The sequence below is a fragment of the Acinonyx jubatus genome, chromosome D1 (assembly GCF_027475565.1).
Source record: "Acinonyx jubatus isolate Ajub_Pintada_27869175 chromosome D1, VMU_Ajub_asm_v1.0, whole genome shotgun sequence".
Classification (NCBI taxonomy): Eukaryota; Metazoa; Chordata; class Mammalia; order Carnivora; family Felidae; genus Acinonyx; species Acinonyx jubatus.
Window position 1 is genome coordinate 36,810,269 of NC_069390.1, and position 25,478 is coordinate 36,835,746.

General features: G+C 39.0%; 1 protein-coding gene across 4 annotated transcripts in view; it reads right to left on the reverse strand.

The window, feature by feature from the left end:
* GAS2 (growth arrest specific 2) overlaps positions 1-11,948 on the reverse strand; it is a 129,031-nt gene extending 117,083 nt beyond the window's left edge. For 2 of the 4 annotated variants that reach the window (XM_027072978.2, XM_053203373.1), the window contains exon 1: positions 3,450-3,721. In XM_027072978.2, the coding sequence (XP_026928779.1) occupies positions 3,450-3,597 (148 nt within the window). In that variant the 5' untranslated portion in view covers positions 3,598-3,721. Of the gene's footprint in view, positions 1-3,449; positions 3,722-10,237; positions 10,424-11,695 lie in introns of those variants that run through there. The other 2 variants (XM_053203374.1, XM_053203375.1) reach the window with 2 other exon arrangements.
* Positions 11,949-25,478: the final 13,530 nt, after the last annotated feature.

Consider the following 25,478-nt stretch of genomic DNA (forward strand, 5'->3'; position numbering starts at 1 on the left):
AGAAAGATTATTCATTTATGTAAATTGTTTTCACTTTGTTTATGCATATTGATGATATCAAACTGGGTCTCAAGAGATGGATTTCTTGGAAACCTAGACTTTTGGAACTGGAAAGGACATTAGAGATCATCCACTCCAAGCCCTTCATTTTATGGTTGAGGACACTGAGCCCAGAACAGATAGCTGAGTGACTTTGGGCAAATTTCCTACCGAGTGGCAGAGCCAGAATCAGAAGCCAGGTCTCCTGACACCCAGTTAGGAGCCAGGTCTCCTGACTTTTAATCCAAAGATCTTTCCATTACACACACAGTGAGTCTCTATTCTTTGAGGATGTCTTGGGCTGCTCACCCTGATCAATCTGCTTTGTAAATGATCACATTCACCAAATAAAATGTCTTTGATGACAAGTCACCGGACGTTGGAACATGCTTATACAAACAGGCTATACTCTAATCTTATCTTTCCCTGACTTTTCCTTCACCCTACAAAAAATTATAAAGCCCCTTAACACGGTCTTCAAAGCAGTATGTGATCTAGCCCCAACAAGTCACATGAACCTCTCTCCTTCTTGGTCTGTGCCACTGATGCCAGCCTTCATTGAGTTCTTCCAAGGTACCAAATTCCTTCCTGTCTCAGCCTATGCCATTCCCTCCACTCAGGTTATTCTCCCATGCTTTCTCCGGCTAGCTGTTAACTATTCTTCAGTTTTCAGTTTAAATATAAGAACTTTAAAAACATTTTTTTTTATGTTTATTTATTTTTGAGACAGAGACAGAGAGACAGAGCACAAGCAGGGAAGGGACAGAGAGAGAGAGGGAGACACAGAATCCGAAGCAGGCTCCAGGCTCTAAACTGTCAGAACAGAGCCCGACGTGGGACCCGAACTCATTAACTGCGAGATCATGACCCGAGCTGAAATCAGACGCTTAACCAACTGAGCCACTCAGGCGCCCCAAATATAAGACCTTTTAAAGAGGATCCCCCCTCCAAGCCCTCTGAGCTTTGCCCATTCACACTTCCGTCTTTTTACATTCTTATTGCAACCTGTATCTTTTAGTGTTTACAACAAGCTCAGTTAATGAATTATTTATTCACTTACTTCTTTAAAATGTTTCTGTTTCAATTTACTCCAAGCTCTTATAAGAGCCGGTACTCTATTCCTAATCACTATTCTATCCTCCAGACTTAGCAGACTGTGTCTAAAACACAGTTAACTACAAGAATTAGTATTTCCTAGCTAGTTTATTACTATGTGCCAGATCTATTTCTAAAGCTGGTGATGTCATTCTAATTTCCAACAATCTTATGAGGTTGGTATTGATATTATACTTATTTTATAGATGAGAAAACTGAGGCACATTGCATTAAGACACTTGCCTAGTATCACAGGGCTGGTAACTCATGGAATTGAGATTTGAATTCAAGCACTCAGATTCCAGAGTTCATTTTTTAAACTAATATATATTATATATATACAATATATATTTTTTTAGATTTATTTCTTTATTTTGAGAGGGACAGAGATGGTGTGAGTGGGAGAGGGGCAGATAGAGAGGGAGACAGAGAATCCCAAGCAGGCTCTGCACTGTCACTGTGGAGCTAGATGTGGGGCTCAAACTCACAAAACCATGAGATCATGACCTGAGCCGAAATCAAGACTCGGAAGCTTAACCAACAGAGCTACCCAGGGGCCCCTAAACTGATATATGATTCTGTAGCACACTCAAATATTTGTTGAATATATTAACTTATCCACAAAATCAAATTAACACTATCACCAAACTATATAAATGGAATAACAATGACAAACCATATAGCATTTAGAAGATGCCCAGTACTAATTAGCATATGTATTTTCATCATTTACTCCCACAGCAACCCTGTGGAATAACACTACTATTATTACCACTTTACAGATGAAGAAACTGAGAGAGAGACAGCATAAGTAACTTGCCCAAGATCACATTGCTAGCTAAGTGGCCGATCTGGGGTTCAAGCACAATAGGCAGTCTACTTCAAATCTGTGCTCTTAATTTCTCTTCTATGCTGCTACACTTGCAATAGCCTGTGTATCTGAGGACAGCTCAAAGTTAATGATAAAGTACTAATGTAACAATCATTAGTAAACCCTTGAAGGATGAGAGAGAGAGAAAGAGAGAGGGAAATCCATCTGCCTAGACAAACTTGACTCCCTGTATGTGATGGTGATAAAACCTCTACCTAATATGGATGTCTTACTAAAAGGAGACAGCCCCTTCCTTCCAGGGGATATAGTGTCATAGCGTAATAAAGGGTCTTCCTGGGAATGCCTTTGGTATTCCTGTCCTTACCCTGTGGTTGGGCACGCTGAAAACCGACACGTAGCCTTGCTACACCACATAGAGTCGTATGTACACACTAAGGAAAAAGGAGACATCTCACCTTAGGATAAAGGCTTAAAAAACGTAAAAGCCCTGCAAAGCTCCAAAGCCATGGTGAGCAAAAGGAAACTTTTGCGAAAATGTGCTAAAATCTTGCCAAACCCTGCCAAAACCTTGCTACGTTTTTAGATAAACAGGGCACTCTCACTAAGCTCCTCATTTTCATCAGCTGGAAAATGAAGATAAAAAATGTGCCTTGACAGATCCTTTAAATAAGAAAATAATGTTGTGAAATCCCTTCTGCAAATGATAAAGCACCACATGCTTTCTATGTTTACTCTGTATTCAACTCTTCTATCATATATCTATAAAGGTCCTTTCTTCAGGTTTTAATTCTATTCTCTGTGAAAAGCTACTGGTGAAAACATGATGATCCTTTAAATGCACGATTCCATTGTGCACATGGTTGAAATTTTATCCTATGAATATGCTGGCAGAACAGAAAAAAAAAAGGGAGCTTTAGCATGAGGTAGCATTTTTCTCAGAGACAAATTTTGGAAGAGCACTTACGAACAAAAATGAAATGCAAAGAAAACTTTAGTTCAAGGTTGGACGACTCCAGCCAGCTCATTGAGACAAAGGATAGACAATTTTGTTCTAGAGTCTGGGTATTCAGCAGTTTTGGAAGGTGTGCTATAAAAGTAGGACGAAGAAATCTAGTTTTAGAAGTCAGATTTTCACAGACTGTGGCCCGTGTGCAGTATCAAAAGAACAGGTCAAATTGGTCAGCTGCATGAAAGAAAAGTAAAAAATAAATCAGAGCGGCCTATAGATAAAACCAGAGATTTGACCACACATTTCCACATTTCAATGCATGATACTGGTATTACTAAGCACAGTTCATGTGAGAGATATTGAGAAATTCATTTAAAATTTCCACCTGCCTCAGGTTTCCCAGATGCAAAATCCAAATAATGAAATCTTTCTTCCCAAGGTGCCGTCACATGCTTAGGTGAAGGACACTACATGAGGGGGGGAGAAAAAACAGCCTGTTACCTTGGCTCACAAAATAAGATCTTATAACCTTACCTAATAGATTGGTTAACCACAAGGCCAGATCTTCTTTCATCGGTAGCAAATTCGCTTCATGTCTGCTGGCCAGCCATTGGCTATACTGATGCATATCAGAAAGGCCAGGTCCACTGCGTACCTTTGGGCTCAGAGCAGTGCACATCATTTATCCACTTGTAATACCTGTTTTGAAAACAAAAAAAAAGAGGAGTTGCTTTTTATATAGATTTGTCCCGTGAAAATCTTTCTGCCAATGACACAGTAAGGAACCAGATCCATGGACGTTTTGATGATGGGTGAGGTTTTTAATTATTAAACCCCACAAAACACTACTTGCTTTATCTGCACTGGCCCTATCACTTTTGACCAATCACTTGGTAGGAAACAGCAGCAATCTGAGGTCAAATAGAAAAATCAAACACTAAGCTCTAAGCTCACATGAAACACCATACTAGAAAAAGTCAGCGTCTAAGGCAAGAAATTCCACTATGCAAAAGCAGTGAAAAGGGCTTGATTAAAATTTTAGAATCTCAATTGTACACTCCCAATGTTTGGGTTCATATTTGAAACCACAGGTTTCCACAACATTTTAGAACTGAGTGCAAGCAATGACATAATTTGCACAATTTATTGTAAACATGGTCAGCTCTCTCAAAACTTTTACCTATACAATTAAGTATAGCACTTGGCTCTTTCAGCTGGGTAAGTTAATATGAACTCACAGTTTAGATAATTGGTGGGGAGACAGGGTAGAAGGTGCTTTCAAAGAGACCCTACCACACTTTTCTCATTTTACAGTTAATGAAAAAAAAAAAAGGCAAAACAAAAACGAAAAACAAAAACCAGAGAGGATAAGTGACTCAACCAAGATCATATGTACAAGATCATGGCAGAGTCAGGCTTGAACCTAGGTCTTCATACTCTAAGACCATTATTCTTGCCAGAATGATACATTTTTACAAAATAGATTCATCGAGAACCCATACTATAACCCAAGAATTGAACAAAATTCTAATAAATACTACTATAGGGTTTTCTTTTAACTTACTTTGTATCTTCCCACTTTATATATTTTACACACTAGGTTTTGCTTGTGATCATTTTTAGAGTAGAAGTAATTAAATGTCTTAGGTCTATAAAATAAAAGATGATTTCATTACCCCAGTCCCTTATGGGCTTATAAGCAGCCCAGTCCCCTGTATGGGCTGTAGAAGAGATGTTTGAATATATACTTGGCCTTGAATGTAGCACTTTGTATGCATTATTTATAGGACCTAAGACAATAGAAGTAATATTGAAGTAGCTAGAGTAAATAAACTCATCACTTCAACAACGTGCATGACTCTATTCTGTACACAAATAGTGCATATGAAATAACCAAGTATGGTGTGACTAATGAAAATGAAAATATTTGCAGCTGGCAAGAAGTATGGTAAGGTATAATGGGGTTTTCAGCTATATTTCATTATTTATGGTATTTTAAATTTACCAATATAAGTTGTATACACTTTTGTCTGTTCTATTCTTTGAAACTTTACGTAATAATCCTTTCTATTTAATGTCCAACTCTAATTCTCTTATCATAGGCTAATTTTTTGCCTTTTAAAGACTGCTTTTGAAAGAAAAACAAGACAACATTGGTGTTTAGAAAATTCTAAAACATGACTGCTTCCCAAACATTCTGCCATAGTATTAGAAAAAACTGCTAATGTGAATAAACACCTAAAAAGTGTCATAGATGCATAATTTAAAAACACAGACAATTGCATTTCCAAAGCAATTATGCTTTGGAATAACTTTTTGCAAAAAAAAAAAGAAATTCCCATAAATTGTCTTTGAAAACATTTTTTTATAAATCTCTATATATCTAATTATCTAAAGTGAACCAGTGCAAATGTGAAATAATTTTAATACATTTGTCCTATGTTTCTAAATTATCATTACAGGAGCCAGAATATCATTATTGCCTTTTTTTTTTTTTTTTGCGGTTAATCATCATACTATTCATACAATGTCCTGAAGCTTTCTCCAAACCCTGTGATTAAATATCAGAAACCTAAAAGAGTTTTGCTCCAATTCTTTTAAAAATAGGTCCAGTCCCAGGAAAACAAAACGTCTACCTGTGGCTGGTTAGGATTGGTAAAGGCTAGCTAGCCTCAGAAACAAACATTTAAGTAATAATACATTTAAGCACATGATTGATACATTTAAATAACTCATTGAAATCTTAAAAGGGTTACCTCTAAAATGCCTTTCTTCTCAAGACACAATCTCTCCCACTACTTTCCTGAAAGTGAGATGTTGTACTTCAGTAACTTTACCTACATCCTATTATGTGCTGTGCAACTTCCATTTAAGCATCAGAAGCCTACTTTGCTCGGTAAAAGGAAGAAGACACCTCAGATTCTTAAGCTCATTGTTCAGCAAAGAATTCATCAAGGGATAGTTTACAGTAAGCCTAAAGGCATGTAACAGTTTCAATGAGCCAAAGGGACACAATCCTTCCCCTCAATCCTTCCAAACAGTGAAGTTTTTATTTTCCTTGACAGTGGCACATTTATTTCTCATGTAGTCTGTCCTGTATTTTGCCAGAAATGTAATTCAAACTATCTTCTAATATTTATAGATGATCATTAAGTAAAAATAAGAAGAGTAAGCAATTTTTGTTATGCTGCTTCAGGTATAATCAAAATTATATACAAAGGGGGGGAAAAGCAATAATAGGATTATATTTCCCCAGGAAGCAAAAGGGGGGAGAAAGATGGCTTAGTGGGTAATTAGCAAAAAATGGAAATTAACTAAACATGTATCAAATACATAGACACCTAAGGTCACTGTCATAGACAAGGGCTCCTCTGTTTATGTGCCTTGGGAAAAAATCATGATTTCAATCCATGTTCTCCTGATCCATTTTTCATATTTCAAATCACCATCAAACCTAGCATGCCTTTGTGGTTCAGTTGAAAGTACACGGAAGTCTAGGATTTAAATATGGCAGAGACATGAATAGGAAACATGGAAATGAATTCAGCTAGGATCGAAATTTGGAATGTGGAAGAATTACTGCATCGTGAAGTAGTTTCTAATTGAAATGATTAAACTGGTGTGGGTAACAACCAAATGAATTTATATCACTCAGATAAAAAGATCACTGCAGGATTGTAATCTTTTTATATTTTCAACTTTAACCAAGTGGATGAGTTGAATTATATCACAAAGAACAAATTATAACAAAAAGATAATTTCTGATCCTTTGAATCTATTCAAAAGTTTTCAAAAACCAAAAAAGATGTGCCAAGGAGTAGCTTTTCAAGATGGGAAATAAAATGATTAATGGTCCATTAGACTTGAAGCAAAAAGTTAGGTTTGGGAGAAAGAAAAATGTTTTGTATCAGGTATGTAAGCACTGAAAGATGTTACCATGAAAATTCATGTAATCTAAATATTTTAAAAGCTTGATAAGTGACTTTGGTAAGTACTAGGCAAAGCCAATCGCCTTGGAAACACAAGTAAGGATTCAAATGCTTCCATGACTCTCTGAGCTATGGCTTCTTCAAGCTGTATGGGTCTATCTAAAAATGGATAATGCAACCCTCAGGATTTGGAATTCAGAAAAATAAAACTTAAAGGGAAAAACATGCAGAAACTTAATACAGAATTCTTCAAAGAATGTGTGTGTGTATTATTTTTTCTTTCTTTCCATAGTAGAACTGATTCTGGAATAACCATTATGAATATGATGAGACTGAACTAGCCCAGGGGAAGAAGAAAAAATTAATGACTCCATAAGTAAAATCTCACATGTTTAAAGACTGTTTAGTCTGTTGCTCCACAATCCCAGTTGAAGACATCATAGTTTTGACTCTGAAAAAAAGTATTCTTTCACGCCACCTAGAGGTGTGCTTTGATTATGACCAAGATGGTTTCCAGACTATCTCTAGACTGCTGACATGTTATTAAAAATGCATTGCATAGAAAATAAAGTGGAAGGAAAGAAAAATAAGAATAAAATGATAAATATTATATCACTACTGTCTGCTATGAGATCCACTAAGAAGCTTACTTAATGGATTAGAATATTAGAATTGGAATCAGAAGTGCTGGAGTCAAATACTGGTTCCACTACCTCGCCACTGAATAGCTATTCTTCTCCAGTTAGATGACTTTTTCTCTTTGTACTGGAGCTCCCCAGTGTATACAATGGAGACAAAGACCTCAAAGATAGTTGTGAAGATTAAATATTTGTGCCAGTTTGAGGTATATACTTTATATCCAATAAATACTAGCAAAGCCTAAATCACCCTCATAAAAAATGTGCCAAAATAAAACTCCTGTAAGACAATTAGATTTTATAGAACTAAATCACAAAGAAAAGCCAAAAAAAAGGAGAAATGAAAACAAAGTATTGATGGAATAAAGCCATAAATAATGGAAAATCCAAAGTTTTCTTATTGACAGGGATGAAACCCCAAGGTGAAGAATGACATGTTAAGTTCTAAAATGAGAAGTTTACAAGTATTTTTAAAAACAAATTTTGGTAACAAATTATACTTCATTTTTGGCACCAGTTAAAGACTCAGAAGCTATTAATTAAGATGGGGGGAATGCTATACCTCCCAAAATAAATGAGGAAAGATCTCACAACACACCCCCACCCCAACACACCACACCACACCGCACACACACTCCTTAACTGTGGCCATTTAAAACAGTGCTAATGAACCCACAGTTAAGGGCTCCCATCCCTAAAGGCCAATTTTGTTCTGATCTAACAGCACTGACCTCACCTCTTTTCAATTTTGTGTGTTATGAGTGTGAAGCATTGCAGAAACAAAGTTTATAGGCCAACAGCACTATTTTTTTAAATTTTTTTTAATGTTTATTTTTTTTTTGAGACAGAGAGAGGCAGAGCATGAACGGGAGAAGGTCAGAGAGAGAGGGAGACACAGAATCCGAAGCAGGCTCCAGGCTCCGAGCCGTCAGCACAGAGCCCGACGCGGGGCTCAAACTCATGGACCGTGAGATCATGACCTGAGCCGAAGTCAGACGCCCAACCGACTGAGTCACCCAGGCGCCCAGCACTATTTTTTTTTTAATTAAGCAAACAAAAAACACCCCACGCCAAACACCCTTTCAAAATTTGGAAGGAGAAACTGCTATCTTCCAACTGAGATTTGAAGAACTAATGACCAAGGACCACTCTAGATGTGCTGTTCCATCATTCTGTGTTCTTGCCTCCTATGTGATCCATTTTGGCTAACCAATAGTATCTCTACAAAGCTACACCTTCCCAACCAAGTCATGAATGCTAAACTGTAACCTAAGGGTCTAATTAGAAAATAAAAATCCAAAATTTAATCAGAAATGTCACTGTAGATCTTAGAAATGGACGCACATTTCGGCTAAGAAGCACAACTTGTCCACACACACACACACACACACACCAAGAGTAAAGGCAAAATGACACTCATTATTAATTTTTCTAATTATGTAACAAAATCTTTAAACTCAAAAGGACCATAGAAGATGTAACAGTCAAATTCCTGGTTTTTAATAAGAGACTGGAGACCTAAGATACTTTGGCCAAAGCAACAAAGCTATTTAGTCACAGAATCATTAAAAATATCCTACTCAGCTCTCCTGGCCTCCAATTTCAAGTAATGCTAACTTTTTTTCCAGGAATCTCTTTCTCTTCTTGCAGCCCCATGATGATCTGTCCCGAACTAAATGATGGTATACCTGTAATAATAATTCTTTCTCAAATCATGACCCAAAAAATAACAGAGTAGACACCGATTCTTTTATTTTCATGGCACTTGAAAATTTTTTTTCAAGTTTTTAAAAGCCCTATTAATCCATTTTTCCAAACAACTTAGCACAGGTTTTTGGACCCCTACCAGCTTAACTTAAAACATAATTTGAATAGAAAACCATCTGAAAGTAATTAATCAATTAGACTAAAGACTTACCTCAAAACTTCATCTAAGTTGAGTAAGTAAACCTTAATTCATGAGGACACTTTGGGGCTTTGGATGTTGTCTGTGATGCAAAGATTGCTATAATGTAATTGAGGGCTAGCAGAGTTCTACACTCCATTGAACACATACATCTGTTGTGCAGAATAGTCTCATATAAGGGGAAAACAGTAGTAAAAACTCCACTGACCCTGAAAACACTTAGGTCAGAAAGATTACACAAGCATTACTCATTTTGACAAGGGATATTTTGTATCTTCTCTCCAGTTCTTTTCTCTAGTCCAAAAACACTGAGTGGAAAATCTTGATTGTTGCTCAGGAGAAATGAAAAGAAACAGTGCCATCCTGTTTGTGCCCCAACATCAAAACCACAAAGGTATCAAAACAGCCTTAACATCAACTGCAGTTTTAACAAAACTCGGCAAACAAATTGCCAGAACCTCATTATTTGCTTTCAACCAAGGTAACTTTGGCCTTCCAAAGCCTCCAAAAGTCTAGAATACAGACTTGCAGCCTTGAATCAAAATTCTAAAATTCTACATAACACACTTGGATTAATGCAAGACCCACCATTTCACCACACCTGCAAGTTTAAGTAAGATTTCTTACCAAGATACTAGAAATAAATTCGCCATATGACTTTATATCCCAGTAAAGCGCAGTCTACATCACAAAAAGTAGGGTGAAGAAACAAGCCCAAAGTTTAGTAACACACAGGCTGAAATTCAAGCTACCTTTCCATTCCAGAGCCCATTCAGGGGGCCATGTGTGAAGGCTTCAGTGTGCATTGCAAAGGCCGCCTGCCCCATGCCTCAGACATCTGCCCCTTACCTTCTCTTAGGCAGTCAGAACCAGGACGCCCATGTTGGAGAAGACCACCACAGCCACCCCCCTCTCCTCCGCAGTTAAGGGGGAGCATTCCTCGAGAGGGAACTCATTGATCGATTTCAAAGGCTGGGTAAACTAGACCCCAGCTGCAGCTAATCAGTGTCCACCCGGGGAAGAGGTTGGGGGCAGGAATCAATAACCGACACGGGCTTGTTTCCAGCCCTGCGGCGGTGAACCTCAGGGCTCGGTGAGGGGGAAAGGTGGACTTCTCTGCCTGGTTGCCACATCCGACCTGTCTGCACCTTTATTTTAACACTAGAAGGCCAAATGGGTGTTCCTGTGCACACGCAGATCTTATTTCCCCCACAAAAGATCTCCCCTACACAGCTGATTTAGCTTTGTTGGAGAGGCTTCTTGGGGGGAGGGAGGAGTTTACAAGAGGGACGGTAAAGTTTTGCAAACTCTTAACTAGAAGTGGATGGAAGTGAAGGAGGTGTGAGAATGAAGACGAGGAAGGTGGGGAAGCGAAGGCTTTGATTTCCGGAGGGAAGTACTGAACAACCCACCCCCCACCCCCCACCCCTTACCCCAATTGTACTGGAATGCAGAAAACAGAATCTGTTAACCCCTGCTTTTGCTCCCTCTCTCTTCAAGGCCGTGGAAACTTCGGGTGTCTGGGCCGGGTTAATGACAATTTACCCTACTGGGCTGATAGAATTTAATTTTGCCGGAATAACTAATGTCTCCAAAGCAAAGTTGGCTCCTCTGCTCCCCAAACAATTGCGGATTCCAAAGCTCCGCTCTTTGGATGAAAAGAACAATACTACTATGCAAAATCTCCCCAAAGGGGTTGGTTCATATGCTAGCGTTTTTGTTATTCACGTAAAAGAACTCAACTCTGTGAAACCCATCAGTTGAAAACAAGGAGTATCTCCCCAAATCACAAGTGTCGTCCCTTTTCCTCCCATCCCCGCCTCCCCCACTCAAGTGAAACACCCAACATCAATCCATGAAGACCGCCCTCGCTCCGCTCGCCTCTTCCCGGGAACCGACCACGCTGAGCTTGCATCACAGAGACCCCTGTGCACGCATGCAGAAGTGTGCGTGTATAATCGATGTGCTGATTAGAAACCCTCACTTCCGTCCCTGGTTGGCTGAGCCGCCCCAGCGGGCTCTCGTTGACGCGGTCATCTGGGCTGCTCCACAATAGGGATGGTTGCGTCCAGGGAACCCGAGTCACCCACTGCAGTGCCCACCCACCCAGCGCCAGAGCCCGTCCGCCTGGCCGCGGCTCCTCGCCCTTCCCGGCCGCGCCCCCGAGGTCACCGTCAGGCGCGCCCCTCCCCCGCCGCCCCGCGCGCTCCGGCAGGCAGGGCCCCCCAGCGACCCGGCTGCGGAGCGCGCGCTGCGGCTGCGGCTTCGGCGGCGCCGGCGGGAAGCCGGCCGGCCCGCCTTGCTCACCCCGCGTCCGGAGCTGGCTGCTGGCGGCTCTCAGGGGCGCCGGGGCTCCCGGCTGGGCTCCCGCAGCGTCTCGGGGCCGGCCCCCTGCCGGCGCAGGTCCTGCAGCAGCCGCGCTCCGCACCCCAGCAGCCCGGCGGCAGCGGCAGCAGCTACAGCCGCACTGCCCCTCTTCATACTTCTCTGATGGCTCCTCTCGGTGCTGTTTGGGAAAACGATTTTCCCCCCTGCCAGAAACAGATTTCCTACATTTCATCAGTCCACATAGACCGAGCGGAAGTAAAATGCTTACTTTTTCTGGTGGACGGCAAACCCAATTGACACTGATTTACCCTTCAAATGGGGAGAGATTGTATTACAAGCCCTTGGCAGCAATTCCGAGGTTGGGGCCAAGCTCCAGCCCCCTTGTCCCCCAAACACGAACCTAAGAGAGAAAGGGCGGGGGTGCAGTGGGGAGGGGATCCTATTTAACTCCAGGGTTTTAACAGAGTCAATGGCGTTAGCACAATATTCAAATTGGGTGTTGGAAAAGTTTTGCTCTCCTGGCCAGCGGTTTTGCAGACTCAGAGGCATGAGCTTTCCAGTAACTTCAGCCACTCTTCGTCCCAAATTGAACAATTTGATTTCTTACAATTCTTTTTAAATATCAGATTTTAGAAGAGGCCGCGCTCAACGGCTGTTTTCGCTTTGCAAAGGGAAATACAATTCCACCCTTCCTTCTCTCAGTTAAAGCTCAGCTTCATGTTGAATGTCGTGGACAATTTTCTCCAACTGTTGTTTATTAGTACGTGTATTCTGAGATGAAAAGCCTTCCCATGAAGCGGACAGATGTTCAAGCGTCTGCTTCACCTCTACTCTACATGTGACTCTTGCTGAGTGTCCTCATAGCGGCAGGTTACCCCTCTCCACGGAAGGTAGATGAAAACCATCACACTTTTGTGCTGTGATTGTGTTTACATGCTCATCAGTGGCCTGTACAGCTCCATCCCATGCATGTGGTGGCAGGACACAGGTATTCTGATCTTCTGTTGAACATCATATTTTTACCTGGTGAGTAACTTAGACCACCTGCCCCGGCTCCCGGTAGTAACTACCTGTAGGTCCACATAGCTAAGTGATGTGCATAACTTTAGATATAATGGGAAAAAAAGCATTTTGTGTGTATTACTGCTTTCATCTGGAAGTGGTATTTGCTCTACAACATCTAGAAACTGCATCAGTTATTTGCTTGTTGTAGCAGTACAAAGAATGAAGAAAGATTGGAAAGCTGGGCGTCATTGAACTCCAAGGGTTTTATTTTAATTCGGCTTGATGTCGCAGCTGTCAGCTCCATAGTCCTCCTTGGCTTCCCACAAGAAGGGGAAAAGAGCCATTCCTCATTTCAAGGAGAAATAGCATTATAAAAAGCTTATATTATTGCTTAGACACACATAAACAACAAAACATACCGAGCAGCTTACTGATGAATTTGAGTGAATGATGCTGAATAATAAAAATTTCTCAGAATGTAACCAGATCTGGGTATTCCAAGAGCCCCAATAAAGTATCTGGAGTTTCTGAATCTGTGCAATTTAAGTAGAAGATCAAACATCCTTGATACTTTTTTTGTGATCAAAATATCATCAGCCAATAGATGTTAATTTAAGTATCATCAGGGTATATAATAAGAGTTCAAAGAATCTAATACCATGCATTTTGAAAATCTTTTATCCTATTTCTCTCCAGATACCAATATTCTTGTCATATTGTTCAATATTGATAATATAAAAAGCAAAGCTTAAGGCAGTATTATTGTTGATTCAGGAGCAATGCTCAACCCAATCTGGGACAATAAAGAAGCTTACAGAGGCATTGGGAAAGCATAGTCATTCAAATTACTCCCTCCAAGGCCTTTCCGTCCAGGTATTTTTAGTTTTAATATCTGCATTATAGCGCATCCTCTGTCCTTTTAGCAAGAGCCAAAAGGAAAATGCTAGGAGAAATATGCATTTTCTCCTTTCACATCTGAGCATTGTGCTAAATATTCTTTTAGTGACAAAAGAGAAATAATACAAAAGAGCTCTGATGAGGCATCAAAAATAATGTTTTCATTTAACAATTTTTCAGCATCTCTAACAACTCCTGTTTGCTTTTTATTTTGTGACTTTCAAAATCAAACTTGTTTATGTATTCTGATTGGCCACTGATACATTTGTCAGACACTCTTTTCACCCAAGAATTTTCTTGACTTGGTCTCAAACTAAATGTGTTCATCTTAGAAAACCATGGCCCAACAGACCCAACTATAACCTCCCCAACGTGACGGTGCAGGAAACAAGCGCCTCATCTAATGAGGTAAAAAACAATGTCTAAATACATTCCTGAAGCTTGACAGCATAAAAAAGGAAAAGTCAAGCCAGATTTAAAGAAAGCATAGTTTAGTTTTCCTTTTCAAGTTGTCACAATTTAGAGGATCTCCATATTGAACGTTTTGGGGTTAATATGTGTTTCGGGCATTCTAAACCTTCGATATCATCTCGTATATGAACTGTGCCTTTTCTTTTTTTTTTTTTAATTTTTTTTTAACGTTTATTTATTTTTGAGACAGAGAGAGACAGAGCATGAACGGGGGAGGGGCAGAGAGAGAGGGAGACACAGAATCGGAAGCAGGCTCCAGGCTCTGAGCCATCAGCCCAGAGGCCGACGCGGGGCTCAAACTCACGGACTGCGAGATCGTGACCTGAGTTGAAGTCGGAGGCTTAACCGACTGAGCCACCCAGGCACCCCTGTGTGCCTTTTCTTTTAATATATACATAGAGAAAATAAGCAATAAATTCTTTACTTTTTCCTCATCTATAGGCCAGCCTCTCCTCCTTCCCATTCCCCTCTCTCTCTTCTCCCTCATTTCTCTCCCTCATGGAAATAATCAATACTCACTTATTCTGCAAAGTGGGGCAAACCTTCACTAGATGATGGGGATCAGACAGCGTGTTGGAATACATTAAATAACATGGAAAGACATACTGGGTAAGATAAATGTGCAGAGGTAACGAAGAACTCTTATATTGCCAAATAACTTCAAAAAGGCACTTAAAATTACATTTTATTGAAATACTTTATCCATGATGTAAAACATGTTTATATTTCCCTACCTAGCATCTTGGCCCATGTGCAGGCCTTCAACTGATATATATTGAAATAAATGTTTTCTAAATATTATAAGGCAAACAAAAGTCCTGTCGTGGTAATTACAAATACTGTTAGGGATAAAAAGTGGAGGCTGTGACTTTTCATCACCATTCATGTATAAAACTACAAAGAATAAACGAGAGAAGTTTCATGGGAAAAGCTCAAGGTTTACTCAGTTTGACATGCAACTTAAAAAAAAAATCTATTGCCTTTACTCTCAATGGAGAACTTTAAACTTTATAAGCACAGCACAACAGTAGCAGAGATGTTCATTCCCTACTGTTCAAGACTCATATTTTTGCAAAATGTGTGCTATATATAAGCCTATGTCTTCTCACTTTTACACAGGGGATAGATTAAAATCATTTCATGAAATATGCCATTTATCTCATCTAGTTTTAAATACCCTATACAATGTAGACTGTTCTGTGATTTTCCTTGTCTAGGTTGGAGGTGGGTTTTTTTAACTTGTCTTTCATTAAACTTTTTTGTGGTTTGTTTCTAAACCTTTTGTTAAAATATCATGGCGTCCTAATTGCAAGAAGCTCAAATTTAATGAGTGCTTAATATAAATTATTTTTATTTCAATAACCTTGTCTTTCTTTTATACCACTGTTGTCTCCAGCATTTAGAATGCCGATGGGTATATAGTAGGCACTCAATAAATGTTGAATGAATAAATGACTATTACAGTAAAAGCCAGTCTCTTAGGAAACTTACTACTAATTGGTTAGATTTTTATATATTGTCTTTAATTTAGTAGTTTGGAACTCAGAATAGAAAACTAATGTTAAAATAACATTGTAAATGATGGTTTCATTCCCAAGCTAGAATCGTTTCATCTGGTAAAATGTAACTAGCGTTCAGTAAAACAGATGCTTGCCTGCGTGCCAGGCTTATAAATGAGGTCAGTCTGTGTCACTTGTCACTTCATTAAAAACCAAGGTTGATTTGGACTCAAGGTTTAATCATAACCAATATAATATGATTGCAGTGAAAAGTAATAGAAAAAATTACTACTTCAGTGGCTTTCAAACTTTTTTTATTGTGACCCACGATAAAAAATACATTATGGACCAGACCCATAGACACACACTCAGACACCCAGGACCAAACCAGGTTTCACATAACAGTACTTACCTTCCTCCATTAGTGCACTCTGATATTTTTAAAAAAAAATTTTTCTGTGATATTTTTCTATTTGGCTTTTTTCTAGTCTTCCTATGCCACTCATTTGAAAAGAAATGCTGTTGAAGAACTACTAAATACATTTCACAACCCACAGTTTGAAAAAAAAAATCTGACCTAGAAACTAAACTAAGGAGGGAATCAGTCAAAATGAAGATAGGGTATCAGTGAACAGATGGTTTCATTATAAACTACAAAACAGATGTTCTTATATATTGTTAGCGGTAGACTTGACATGATGTAATGTCACAATATTCCAAACATTGTACACCATCACACCTCCATGCCTTTGCTCATGCTGACTAGAATGATCTTTTACCTTTTACTTTCTCCCTCAGAAGAAATCAGATTCATTCTTCTAGGAGTGGCTTCATCTTCTTTGTGGTTCTCTTGCTCTCTCTGGCAGAAATCCTGCTGTGTCTCTCTGTCTGGTGCTCTGAGAATTTTTCCATCTCTTGTGTATCTTATTTATAATGTAACATCACAGTGATTTTCTTATGCACCTATAATCCACCACCCCACCCCACCCCCACTAAACTGTGAGTCTCTTGAGAACAGGGACTAGGTTATACATCTTTGCATAGCTGGTCCTCAGCATGGTACCAAACCGAAGGTTGTTGAATGAATGAATAAATAGTGATGGAACTGATACAAGAAGGGAAGAACTGTGTGCATCAAAAAAGAACTAAATGGAAATTCTTCTGCAAAGATGGCACCAGCTGCTGATTTTGCATCATTGTGGGTAGAACAATTTACATTATAAGTGACATTCTACTGTCACATTTCTTGGGACTCAAGGCAGACCGTGGTCCATCTGTCCATTACATTTTAAGAACACTGATAATGACAAACTTAGGATTACTTTGTTGAAGAATGAGAAAACTTGCTGAAACTTCCATTATTGTAACTATAACCTAGTTTATAATCAGGGGAACTTTGCCGACCGCTGATTTACATGAAACATTTAGAGAAATAGCTCTTCATCAAAGGGCTTTTCTAGACCAGGCAACTTGCCACGAAATGTGGCACACTTGGCCCAAAGTGAGAGAGCGATACAGGAAGTGACCAGGGGCTTCCTTTGGCAGAGGAAAGTACAGCTGCTTTCACAGTAGCCACTCAGACTCGAGATTTGCAAAGAGATGTCACCAGCCATTGTTCCCACTGAAGCTGTCAAAGAATAAACATATTAAATTGTAAAAAATAATAGTCATTACAGTTAGCATAATGATTAAGAATCCAGATTTGGAGAAAGACAAACCCAAGGTCAAGTTCTAGTTTCTTCACTTAGTTGCTAAAAATTACGTGTAAATTACTTAACCTTTCCAGCTATCCCTTTCCACATCTGTGAAGTGAAATTAACAAATGTCTCCTCTCTCATAGGCATGACTTGAGTGCTATATAATATAATACCTGTAAATATTTAGTTTACTCTCTGGCAGATAGCAAGTGTGAAATGAATATTAGGTATTTTATTACTAATTGAGCACCTAAATCATCTCATTGTCTCATTACAGTAATTCCTCATCTCAACCCCAGGGATAAGGACATTACCATCATTAAATGTACAAAAGATCAGCGAATTTTATTCATCTTTTCTCTGAATTTTCTCTCCTCCCCACTTTATGGCATTCCATTTTATACCCTTTTACATCAATGGCTTCATGATTCATTCATTCATTCATTTATTCATTCATTCTCCAGCCTTGTCTGTGTACTTATTATATAAAAGTGAGGCCATATGCCCTGCTCTCTGGGAGCTCACAATATAATAGGAAAATGGTCTGTTGAATGGCACAGAGGTGGGATTCAGACTCATATTTTCTTTCCTTCCTTCCTCCCTTCCTTCCTTCCTTCCTTCCTTCCTTCCTTCCTTCCTTCCTTCCTTCTGACTTTGCTTTCTTTTTACTTTCTTTTTAAGCATAGGGAAGAGCCTATACATTAACAGTTTTTACTTCTGAGATAAAACTAAAATGAATTTATGTTCAAAGTTTAAAATATGGTAATGCAATACTCTGAGAGAAAAATAATAGAATCATTTTGAAAAGAGAAGACCATTTGTGTCAGGTATCCGCACTCAAGGCCTGATGCACTGCCCCAGGTACCAAGGGCTCCATGTCATGTAGAATTAATCAAATGCCTTATAGCGGTATGAAAAAAGAGCTCACAGAAAGAAACACAGCAGAAGGTTTGATGACAGATTTTCTGACCAGGAAAAGTCAAGAGAAGGTTTCAAACTCTACTTAGAAATAGTTTCCTTCCTTTTGGGTTTGGCTGCAGGAAAGGCTAGTTGGGAGTCAGGAAAGGCTTCTTGTTAATTAGTTCCCACTGCATAAGCAGGCCAAATAGCCCAGAAACCAAAAGAGATTATTATAAGAAATTGGCTCTTGTGTTTAGCAAGTCCCAAGATCTGCAGGGTGAGTTGACAAGCTGAAGACTCGGGAGAGCTGATGTAGTTCCAGTCTGAAGGCCGGAAGGCTTAAGACGGAGGAAGGGCCAGTGTTTCAGTCTGAGCCTGAAGGTTGGAAAAAAGGCCATGTTCTGGTTCAAAATTAGTCAAGCATTGCCTCTTACTCAACGGAGAGTCAGTCTTTTTAGCCTACCAGGCCTTCAACTGATTAGATGAGGCCCACCTACACTAGGGAAGTCAGTAGACCAATTTAAATGTTAATCTAAAAACATCCTCATGGCAACACTCAGAATAGTGTTTGACCAAATATTTGTGCCTAGTCAGGCTGATACATAAACTTAAGCACCACAGGAGAAAGAGGTGACGAGGAGATATTTACCCACAATCACTCTAATTTTCCTGAAGCCAGGTATCAACAACTGGGGGAGCCCCTTTGCCCTACGTCTGCAAAGCTATTCAAATTATTCAGTCCACAGGGAACTCTGAAAAACTGTGTAAACCCACTGAGCTGGCCATATAAAAGCTGTCCCCTACAGCTCCTGTTTGCTGTTACCCTGTTCTAGGATGCAATACTTTACATGACTCTGCCTGGCACCCTTCTCTCATCTGGAGCTGTAACAAAGAGTTCTGACTTTCAACTCCTAGGGTCACTATGTTTTGATGTGTCCTGCCATGAAAAGAATCTTTAAATTTATAAAATAAGAAGGAAGAGATGGAGAACTCTGTTTTTATCCTACTGCCCTTTCTTCACCTTATTCACATTTCCAGAGTTCTTCCCCTCTTACAGGGTCACTGGATTCTTCCTGCTGCATTGTTCTTCTCTCTTAGAATATTCCTTCCTTCCCACTATCTCCTTGCTATAGAAATACAGTAGTCATTCTTCCCTGTGCTCATAAATTTTTGAAAGTTATCTCAAAATACTATGTGAAAGAGAAAACTAAAGAAGAGTGAAAAATATTAAAATTTTAAGAGAGTAAAAATGAAAATATCCAGCACAGAGTACAAAAATAGGTGTTATAAGTGACATACACACAGTCATGACAGACACGACCAGTGGGAAAGTAATAAGCAATACTTCTGTGTGATATCCACCGTAACTTGAACTACCTTTGACTATTTCCACTGTCAGCAATTTTCTTTAGCTCATATATCTTGTAGCTTGTGAATAAAGTATGGGGATGATTTTCATTTGTTCATATTGCTTTACCACTTGGTTGTGGATTCGTTGAAGCATAGGATTTACTTCTCAGTGATTTTGTTTTTATTTTTTAATTTCCCATAATTCTTTATAGTTTACCTGGATTACACATTGTTTTTCTTCTCCAACACATGGACATACTCTTCGCATTCATTCAATTTCTCCTTTACCCAGTCCTGTTCTATTTTTTTTTTTCTTTTTCTTAGATCATCCTCTTTGCTTCATCAGATACTTATTTTCAACGTTCTGTGCCTAAGGCAGATCTCCCTAATTGATGGTTGGTGTCTGTCATGTGCTGAATTAAGAACAAGAGCAGGGAGGTTACCCAACTCCCTTCATTAATGACATATGTTGCTGTAACTCATAAGGAGACTAGGGAAAGCTTCAAGTTTCAGGAAATGTGGCCAAGTTGAAGACCGGAATTCTAAGGCAAGAATCAGAAGACACATCAACAAACTAGGATACGCTCTGGTGTAAGGTTTGTAGAAATTATGATTGTGATTGAAATAAGAAATTTCCAATTCGTTTAGAAATACTTTTTGTTCCTTGTTCATGAATAATGTTGGTCTGCAGTTTTAGTCAGACAATATGATGCCATGTAAAGATATTTTTACTTTTTATTAAATAATATTTCTATGAAATAACAGGGATAAAGTACGATCCAAGAGGCACAGAAAATACAAAAACATACTATCAACAAAAAACTTATTTAACACTCTTCCTCAGAATTATTAAATAACTTTAAAAATCTCATATACTCACCCTTAATCATTGCACTAATCTTGCTAATTAAAATTTAATATTTAACCCTAAATATTTGTGCTACACACATAGAAGGTAAGGGAATAAAGCTAGGCTCTGTATCAAGAAAGAATACTACTTACATTTTATGGTTTGGTTTATTTTTTTTTTCCAGCAGATGAGGCATGTATGAGGCCTGCCAAACCATACATTAATTTTTTTCATTGAGACAGAGTTTATAAGTAGAACTAAATTATGTATGGGAATTATACAGACAGATATCTTCATCAATAGAGACACTAATTTTTTCCAAAACAAACTGGCAATTTCTACTATTTGGAATTTATGATTTCAACAAAGTACAGTAATTTTTTTGTTGCTCTTGTTTTTCAAGTTCTTTGAACAAATTTTGGAATTAAAGAATAGATGGAGACCCTGATAGTGTTTTTGGAATGCTTCTTGCCATGTTACACATTTACCTCAGAGTGTGTTCTGTATTTTTTTTTATCATTTAGGAAATCTTTATTAAGTACCGAAGATAGATCCTGTGGGAATATAAAGATGAATTAGACACAGTCTTTCCCTTGAAATATCTTCCATTGGTGGAGGAAACAGGCATGAAGAATTAGCCTAACGCAAAATGAAATAAATGTTAAATATCAGTACAAAAGGCCATCCACAGAAGAACAAAGTGATGCAGAGTCAGCATGTCCCTGGGAATCAGGGCAGGTGGCAAGGTGGGGTGACCCTTCCTTAGATGGTACCTTAGGGGAGGTGAGCCCGGGAGCGGAGGCGTGAACATGTCCGGTCTTCAGGGAATGAGAGGCAGTCTGGAGAGCCTGGGCTTTCAGATCATAGAGGCTAGTACAGGGGATGAGGCTCTGACCAGATTTTAGAGAGTGTTGGATACAATATTAAGAAGTTTGGACCCTTGGGGTGCCTGAGTGACTCAGTCGGTTAAGTGTCTGACTCTTGGTTTCAGCTCAGGTCATGGTCTCATGGTTCGTGAGTTCAAGCCCCACATCAGGTTCTGTGCTGGTGGCACAGAGCCTGCTTGGGATACTCTCTCTCCCTTTCTCTCTGCCCCTCCCTGACTCTCTCTCTCTCTCTCAAAATAAATAAACTTAAAAAACAGAAGTTTGGACCCTTAAGAATATAACTCAAGCTTTCAATTAATTTTCTAACAGAGTTGGTTATCAATTCAGATGTAAGCATCACACAGTATATTTTTTTCTCTAATGAAAATTGTGTTTCTAACCATGAGCAATAGTATAGTTAACCATTTATCTCTTTATGGTCTTTTAGTTTCGTAATAAAGATCCAGGTAGACACTACACAATAGGAAGGAATGTCTCTTTTTATCAGGAAAAAAGTGGTAACTTTTATATTATTTATTATTTATTTCCCATCACTTGGACCTATGAGTTACTTTACAAGTTATCTTACACTTACCTAGGAAGAAAAGTATTTAAATAATGCCGACTGGAGGAATTTAAAAATAGTAGCGAACCATTAAGTGATAATGACCTCATAGTCTTTAACTTCGTTTTTGAATTCAGCACCTTCACCCAGGTATCCCCTCGTGCTCTAGTTTCTACTGCTGTGCAACAAAGCACCCCAGATTTAGCAATGGAAAACAGCTACCACATAGTTTTGCTTACAAACTGTATGGGAAATAGCAAACAGAGCAGGCTTATCTCTGTTCCAAAACATCTCAGGTGGGAAAGCTCAGTTAGGAACTGGAATAATCTGCAGACTTTGCCACTCACACATCTGGTGTCTGGGCTTGGATAACAGAAGGCTTCTTCATGTGAATTGGCCTTCTCACAGCAGGGTGGCCAGATTCCTAGAGAGAGTGTTGCTGGAGGAATGTCCTGAGAGCAGGCAGTCTGAGAGAACCATGGAAGCCGCAGGCCCTTTTCGGATCTAGCCTCAGGAGTCCTGTAGCATGCCTTCTGTTGTGCAATGTTAATCTATCCTTTCAATAGGAGGAGTGTCAACTATTTCTGTTACCCTGTTTATTTATTTATTTATTTACTTACTTATTTATTTTAATTTATTTTTTAACGTTTATTTATTACTGAGAGACAGAGAGACACGGAGCATGAGCAGGGGAGGGGCTGGCAGATGGAGAGACACAGAATCCGGAGCAGGTTCCAGGCTCCGAGCTGTCAGCACAGAGCCCGACTCGGGGCTCGAACTCACAAACGGCTACATCATGACCGGAGCCGAAGTGGGACGCTTAACCTACTGAGCCACCCAGGCGCCCCAATTTTTATTATTATTTTTTAAATGTTTATTTCTTTATTTCAACAGAGAGAGAGAAAGAGTGCGAGCAGGGGAAGGGCAGAAAGAGAGGGAGAGGGAAAATCCCAAACAGGTTCAGTGCTGTCAGAGCACAGCCTGATGCAGGGCTAGAACTCACAAACCTCGAGATCTGACCTGAGCCAGAATCAAGAATCAGGCACTTAACCGACTGAGTCACCCTGGCACCCTGCTAGGACCCTGTGTAAAACTGCCAGACCCAGTAACCCAATCACAACTATGACTATTGACTATTTGAAGTTTTCTTCTCTCTTAGACTGGGTCTGCTGATGCAGGCTCTATTGTATTCATTAGCATATATCTAGCACATAATAGGGTACGTGATACGGGTTCAAAAAGTATTAGTTGAAAAAAATGAATAAACTGTTTTTCAAATGCATCTTGCTCACCTGATTTTTTCATATTGCCAGTCCTTGTAGCTAGAATACCCTTCTCAATCTCCTGTCTGCCAATTAACATCTCTATCTCTTGTCTATCTATCCTTAATGAGAGAAAGAACTCTCTAATATGAATTGTACATGATGATGTACTAGTAACTGTGCTACATGCCTTGCAAACATGATTTCACGGAGTCTTCACAACAAATATTATTATGTCTTCTTTACGGATAAAGGAACAGGCTCAGAAAAGTTAAGTAAGTTGTCCAAGGTAAAACTTAAAAGCAACACTGATATTAATCCCAGGTCTGTCTGATTCCAAGCTTTGGTTGAGCTCAACACTTACTAACCACCAACTATGTAACAGTGATTATTCGAAGAACCGAAAGTTCAAAGCCTTAGTCCCTCCCCTCTAGAAGTTCAACGTCTGTTGAAAAGAAGTCTTACCATCTAAGAAGACAAATATCCTTTCCAGTCCATCATCTTGCATTCCTGCATCCTGTAAGTTACTGTAAAAAGTATTGTGGACTTTAAAAATACTCTTAAGAACACAGCCATCCCATTGAAAAATGTGAAGTCAGACCTAAGATGCACATATCCACTTGAAAATGTAATTAACTTGTGTATTCTTGCCATTTTTATGGAGGAGAGACCCTGCACAATGAACCTGGACTATTGGATCTCATAGTAGCAATATAGCTAGCTTGGTGATGGATCCAGTAGGTTCATGTCATTAACCTATTATGCTATGTGCATCATAAAAAGAACCTAACTTGTAGTAAAAGGCAGTAAATAGTAAATGACAAATTAACAGTCCAGCCACAAGCGTTATTGGAATCTGGACGTGAAACAGATTACTTTCAGCTGGGGTTATCAGGAAAGACTCATAAAAAAGGTAGGACTTGACTTAGGTTTTGTAGCGTGGAAGTAAGAGTCTCATGTAAAGCAGAAGGGAAGACAATGGTTCCAGATGCAAGAATCATTAGTCCCAACATGGTTGAGAAAAGAAAAAAACAAGACTGTTCTGGAATAGCAATGAAACTACTTTAGTCAGATTAGAGGTAAGGTGCATATTTTTTTAGAAAACATCATAAAATAAAGCCTGCATATATTTCTTGCTACTTTTTCAGCCGTTATACGCACAAAATAATATTAGCTCCTTTTTTCTTAGGGCTTTGTATCCTGCAAAGCTGTTGAGTCTTATTCTGACCATATATATTAAAAAAAAAAAAAAAAAGGAGTGAACAGAAAGACAAAAAAAAAAACCAAAAAAGAAAGATAAAAAGAATGGAAGGAAGAAAGGGAGGGAGGGAGGGAGGAAGAAGAAGGGAGGGAGGAAGGTTCAGAAATAGAAAACAAACTTGGCAGTGTGCTAATTCTACTTCATTAAGCCGCTGACATGACTGGTGTGTGAAGGAGGTTTTTGATTTCTGGATTACCTTCTAAAAAACATGCCATATAAAAACAATTTAACATAGTCAAAGGTCTTATGATTCTGTTTCCAAAACACTCCACCTTTCTCAAAATAGAGTTTTATTTTGTAGTTCCAGTGGTCCATTTCCTTTAACGATGTGCGCAGGGTGTCCCTCCAATTTCCTGTCATTTAGTTGTCAGATTAATATTCATAGATCATGCTCCTCGCCTATATACCTAATGAGATTACAAAATTCAAGAACACATAGCTGGATTTAAAGTTGAAAATGCAGGGCGCCTGGGTGGCTCAGTTGGTTGAGCCTCTGACTTCCACTCAGGTCGATCTCACGGTTGGGTTCCCGCGTTTGAGCCCCGCCTATGGTTCTGTGCTGACAACTCAGAGCCTGGAGCCTACTTCGGATTCTGTGTCTGCCTCTCTCTGCCTCTCCCCTGCTCATGCTCTCTATGTCTCTCAAATAATAAACATTAAAAAAATTTTTGTTTTAAGTTGAAAATGCTTGAACTGCTGGAACTTGAGCGCTAGCTTCAGTGTACTTTAAGTTTGAAAAATCAGAGGAAAGTAAGGGAAAATCTGGCAGCTAATATAGGCAATGAAAGGTAAATTCATCATAATCCACACTGTAGAGATATTCAGTCATCTTGTTTAAAGTAAGCTATTTTTTCCTTTTTACTAAAATCTGTAAAAAAAAAAAAAAGAGAGAGAGAGAGAAAGAAAACTAATTAAAATTTCCACATTGCAAAGCTAGAGGAGAACAGTGTTCACTTTAATCATTTTTCATTATACACAATTGCAGATATTAATTGATATTCTCCTGGTTGGGCAGAGGATAAAAATACGAAATTGTTTTTTCTCAGTTAAATGAATAAAACCAAACGCATTTTATATTTTTACAACCAAGAACCCCAAGAGCAGAAAATTCTATTTGAACTAGGAAAAGTTAGGAACGT